The sequence below is a fragment of the Pinus tabuliformis genome, chromosome 3_2 (assembly GCF_031772625.1).
Source record: "Pinus tabuliformis cultivar Carrire ecotype Pingquan chromosome 3_2, CPIR1, whole genome shotgun sequence".
NCBI classification, from domain to species: domain Eukaryota; kingdom Viridiplantae; phylum Streptophyta; class Pinopsida; order Pinales; family Pinaceae; genus Pinus; species Pinus tabuliformis.
This window is the reverse complement of record NC_142302.1, coordinates 65,098,955-65,104,954: the sequence shown is the minus strand read 5'-3', so window position 1 is coordinate 65,104,954 and position 6,000 is coordinate 65,098,955. Positions and strand designations below refer to the sequence as shown.

Here is a 6,000-nt window from a genome sequence, read left to right as displayed (position 1 = left end):
CGTCCTATCGGATGGTCACTGATAGGATGGTCAGTCGACAATAAAGACTGATGTTAATTATCATGACTGGGGGCTGACCAACGATTTACTTTTAATGATGTAATTGTTTCTGTAAGTTTTTCATAATAAAAAATAGAATGCTGATATATGTGACTGTTTATGTAATTGTTTGAGAGAAAATCCAGCATGCTGCTGAAGTAAAAGAAAAGAGAAGTAGATAAAAAGTTTTGCTTTAAAGGGCTTTTGAACACCATTTTGAACGCCAAGTGGCATATGACTGTAATTTTGTTTATTATAAATAAATTTCTAGATTTTTTTGTAATATTTTGGGACAAAAATCAGCGTGCTGTTGAAGTAAAAGAAAGGCAAGTAGATAGAGAGCTTTTGCTTTAAAGGACTGTTGAACACCTTTTCAAATGTCAGGTGGCATATGAATATTTAATTTTCTTTGCTATAAATAAAATTATGGATTTTTTTCCTTCGAAAAAAACCAAAAAATGTTAAAAATATATATATTTTGACCTAACTTCAACGCATTTCTGATCTGCTATTTCATTTTTTTGCAACATACACAAAATCAGAGAGCATTTGCATTACACTAATTTGGAAAGCTAGTCTTATCATTGCAACTTGCACCTATTTTATCAGTTGACCTCGGAATGCTCAGCGCTTTGCCGTTTGTTTGGCTGTGGTGCATGCCACTTTCAAGTAAACATGGATACCATCATATCGGAAACAAGTAGTTTTCCTCTAGCATACTAGATGGCTTTATGATGCCACTACTTTTGATTTAACATGTCAATTCTCAATAATTGATAGTTTAGGTAGTAGCATAGCAATTTTGTCCATTGTCTGTAGTCATGCTATCATGTTTTACAAGGATACATAAATCCAATTTCATATGAATTTCATCTATTTTGTTTCACAAGATTGGACTAGTGATATGGATAGTAAACAGATATTTGCAACAGTAAAAGGTCTAGAACATTAGTCCCGTAACAAGAAAGAGGCCTCCCAAGTCTATCAACAATACAGAAACCCCTCAATCATGACATCGGACCAACTAGACTCTATGCAACCATTGATGAAAGAAAACATGTATAGCCAGGAAACAACCACTGCAAACCAAAGGTAACCAGCATCCCGAAGTGCATCATTAAAAGGTTAAACCATGGCATTATTCAGTACCCACCGATCCTAACAATACTTCTAAAAAATAGTGAAACAGATCTCAACGTGGCAAAAACTATACATGCCCCGAAAACAATTAATATTGATGGCGGTGCAAAGAGATACACACATGGAAGACAAGAAATTTCCTTCCCTCTCCACAATGGAGTGCCCTGCCCTTTTTGAGCATAGATTCCTTACAGACATCCAGGATAGCTAAATTATGAGAGTGGGCATCTAGGTGCCCAAAGCATAACATCAAGTGTTATCCCATTACAAGAGGGATACATTGCATTCTAGGTTTTGTTTCAGATGAGCAGCTGCACACATTCAACCACCCGGTTCAATAAAGAAACCTATGTGCGCCCATTAAGGTCTAAGCAAATTGCTCGTCTGCTGAATGCCCTTTTTTAAGCCTTTTGAAATGAACAGGTGGTACACCATCTCACTTCACAAAGCATGCTCAGATATAGTGCCATAGTATATTAATTTACAGTGATCAGCAAAATGAATGCCAGCTCCATTGACAGTCTCTTCAGTGATTTGGGCACAGGATCGAACATCCAGGCGCTGCAATGAGCGGCAAAATTTTGCAACTAAAGCAATCCCTACAACAGAGATTCCAGGACAGTTGCTGATCCTCAAATCCTTCAAATGGGATCCACATCCACCATTCCCTAAACAGCTAAATGCATGGTCAGTTACTTTGTCACAGCATGCTATGTTGAGATTTTCTAGCTGTGGGCAGAGAGAAAGGACCAAATGTAATGAGTCATTGGAAATATTCAGACACCATTCTAGTTGTAGAATTCTTAGGCTCGGACCACAAACAGAAGCAAGTGCCCGAATGGCTTCATCTGATACGAGTCTGCACCCTCCAATCATCAGCACCTCAAGCCTTTTACACCCTTCTGCTAAAGACATAACTGCCTTATTTCCAATTTTCAAGCAATCTGACAGATTCAAGATTTTCAAATGAGGACAAGTCTCTGCAATTTTCATTACTCCAGTGTCCCCGACTTTAACACACTTGTTCATTTCTAGAATCCGTATAGAACGACATCCTTGAGCTAGTGTTGAAAGGCCATTGTCAGTAATATTGATGCAGCTCTGCAAACCCAGCTCTTCCAGTTTTGTGCAGTTCTTAGATAGTGCTTGCAAAGACCCATCTGTCACAGATTTGCAGCCATCAAGTCGCAAAGTTGACAAATTTGGACAGCCCTCAGCAAGGGGCCTTATTCCTTGATCCGTAATTTTTTTGCAGTGCGAAATATCCAAGGAATGCAAATTGGGTAGACCTTTCCCGAGTGCTGTAAGTCCTGCATCAGTAATTCCTGCAAAAAATACATTTTAAACAAAAAAATTTAAATCCACCAACCAGAACATTATGGCAGATGAAGAGAAAACATGACAAAAGGGACTATATATAATCCAACATGCAACTAATGTGAAAGAAACATGTTGTACCTTACTTTTGCAAGTTTTGCCACATTGTTATCAAAATGTGCAGATATAGAAAACATAAACAAAGCTATGCAGTGATTGCATTTTTCCCTCCATTTCTAAAATAAGTCAATGGCAGATGTACAAATTATGAAGAAGGTGCATCTTAATTAGTTTCCTTCATAACCCCTTGTAAATTTTGTTTGCAATTCATAGAAACAAAGGTTACTATAAAGCTGACTAGGACTCAACATCTGCTTGGACCATATCTGTTTATTTTTTCCAGACACATTAATTGTTTATTGAATTTAATTCATAAGCTGCTCAGCACGAGCATAACAAAGTTTCAAAAGTGCATTAAGTATCAATTATCAAAGGATGAATGGAAAGTGGAGTTAATCATCCGCTGAAGGGCAGACATCTGTTGGTCACAAGGAACCTAGAGTAAGTAAATAAACATACATGGCAGTTAATATATATTGTAAGGAGCAATAAAGTTATAGATCATCCAAAAGGCTTACTATTACTATGCTAAAAGGGATAACATGATAAGCCGGAAGATATTGAAAAAAAAATGGAAACTAGGTAGAAACCATGTCAGAAAGACCATTTAAAACTGAATATGATATTGGAATCGAATTTATCCATAATATTCTAAAAGCCAAAATTTGATATGGTTGCATGTGCAAATTCAGTGAGTGCAGCAATGTTTCAGAGTGCTGGCATTCTAGAATTTATCACGCCTATGGTATTAAAACGTAATGACACACCAAGCAGACATGAACAGGTAAATTATAACAATATAATTACAGAAATGTTTCCTGGCAGGTTCCAATACCAACATGACATTTCCATATTGTGAAATACGTGAGTGTTTCCTAATTTTTGTTACACAAACAACAAACACGCACCACTTCCCTGTTTCATGAAATTTTGGAAGCACCATTTCTGAGATCCTTTCCTACTTTCGGTGACATATTTCATAGGCACATAAATATGCACATTGAAAACATCAAACCAAACAACTGTTGAAATAGGCAAACCATCCATACTCTTATTAATTGAAAATGAAAATACAGTGATTTGCCATGCCCACGCCTACATAGGCTTATAAAATGTTATGAAAAAACAAAACACATAATCAGTGAAGCTCTACTCTCTGACTGAGAGAATGTGCCTGTGTGCACAGAGGAGGCGACCTCAACATACATGGCAATTCAAGAGCCCGGGCTTCTCGGGCCCAAGCCGAGCGTCTGCTAAGTGTTACCGAGAGGATGCCCTAGTGGACGTTCAGCATGAATTATCGGACATCAAACAAGAACTAGTGGAAAAATGTGCAGAGCTCTCAGATTTTGACGGTCTCACCGAGGTAAACGACTTGCCTCCTCACTTAAGGGCGCCCAGACCTTGGAGAAACCAATACCTCTACACAGTGGACCTGTATTGGCACCTTAAGCACCTACTCGGCAAGGTCCTATTTGACCGTAACGAGAGCAGGGATGAGCTCCTCCTTCGCATGGAGCTTCATCTACTTTATCAGATTATGGATGGTCATCTGCAGAGCTTGGAAACAGCTCTGCTCAGGGATCGAGAACAAGCACCCCCGGCAAGGCCTGCACCAGCTGAATGAAATCAAGTACTTCATATAGCTCACAACCATTACTAGTATGCCCAGTTTATGTCATAGCTCTTAATTCTGTTTTACAATTTTTGCTCTCATGCATATCATGGCTCCTAGAACCAATTTTGTTTTCTGTAATAGGCATGCTTAGCTATATTTTTGGACCTCTTGGATGGAACAGTATGATTCCAGACCAGCTTTCTATATCTGGTTTCCTTCTAGGCAGGCTAGAACTGATCACGAATCTGATATCTGCCCTGTACTGTACATATATATTTCTCTAATATAAGCTATGAATTTACCAAAAAAAGGTGTCAAAGTGGTAACTCTAAGCAAAGCTCCCTCTTAAAAGGGATACGTGAACAAATAATGAAGATTCCTGGCTCTAAAAGGCTAGTTGGACTAGTTTAAAGGCCTTTTACATCATGACATATGACTTTGACTATCAAAACATAAGGTTCCCCTTCCTTTTTCCATAAATTATTCATCATTTTACCTATCTCTAACCAAGTGACCTAGGAAATACCTTTTGTCCTAGGAATTGACACGTGTAATAGGGCTAGAGTTGTCCCACCATGGTAAACTTAGGCAATTTATAAATTTGAATTATATTATGATGTTGTGAGAAGAAATTACTTGAAGTGCATCACCTAATGATTTGTTTTGAAACTTGACTCATCATTGTAGGTGGGCGTTCCACATTAGGAACCATACACTGCCTTAAGATCTGTGACATTGCCTTGACATTAGTGTACTTGCACTGGAATTTGTTTGCATATATTCAACCATATCTACCTACAATGGGATCTGTGCCACTTCTTCTTGAAATCCATGTCATTGCATTGGGACCTATGACAGCACAATGGACGATGACAAGGGTGTCACATAATCACTAAGGTGCCCACATCAACATTCTATACATTTGTCAGTGTATGGAGCATGCATGTCCCACTTGAAGGTGTATTTTACTTGCCACGTGTAGGAATTTATACACATTTGTTTATTATGAGGACACGCACTTTTGAAGGCTTGTTATAATTTCCAATGGTATTCACTTGGGAACCTGGTTTGAGTTTCATGTTTTGATCTCAGTACATGGTATAAGCACACCGTATCACTTTAGCTCATGGTTTTCCTTCTATGGTTTTAGCGAGGGCTTTATCAAGAGGGTGCCTCCCTCACATTTTCATAGTTGGAAATAGAATGGAAGACTGATTTGCTTACTATTTGGTGTAGCTTCTTCTCTATTTTCTTGTAAGATGTTCTAGCCTCTAGGTTAACTATAGGAAGGGTTTGGCATGCAAGAGATATTGAGGAAGGAGCAATTGCAAAGCTAATAATGCAAGTGATGTTAATTTTCCTTAACCTCGGCAACTGGCAAATTACATCCTATTAATTTCCTTGTTAATTAAATTAAGCTGATTATTGAATTAAATGCACTACTGAAGTTTTTACTGCAAAAACAAATAAACACCAATTTCACACATGCACACGCAAAAAATTCTGCGCTTCTAAATCTATTGTTCATTAAATAATATCTCAGCATACAAGGGCCTTCCCAAACTAGGGAAATATTGCCCACTGAGGAAAATTACAATTACAGCAAAACATGAAATTTGTAGCTCGAGATAACCCCTGCAGCACACAGTCTATACGATCTGTACAGCCTGCCTGTACCTGCTACCAGCAACCTGTACTGACTACCTGCGGCACGTGTGAGGTACCGGTGCATCATACAGTCTGCCAGTGGCACATGTGGACAGCTT

At 38.3% G+C, this 6,000-nt stretch overlaps 1 protein-coding gene across 2 annotated transcripts in view; it reads right to left on the bottom strand.

The window, feature by feature from the left end:
* Positions 1-1,119: 1,119 nt before the first annotated feature.
* Positions 1,120-6,000, bottom strand: part of LOC149179861 (RNI-like superfamily protein) — an 82,400-nt gene continuing 77,519 nt past the window's right edge. For both annotated transcript variants that reach the window (XM_089415826.1, XM_089415825.1), the window contains exon 2: positions 1,120-2,504. In XM_089415826.1, coding sequence (XP_089271952.1) covers positions 1,621-2,504 — 884 coding nt within the window. In that variant the 3' untranslated portion in view covers positions 1,120-1,620. The remainder of the gene's footprint in view (positions 2,505-6,000) is intronic.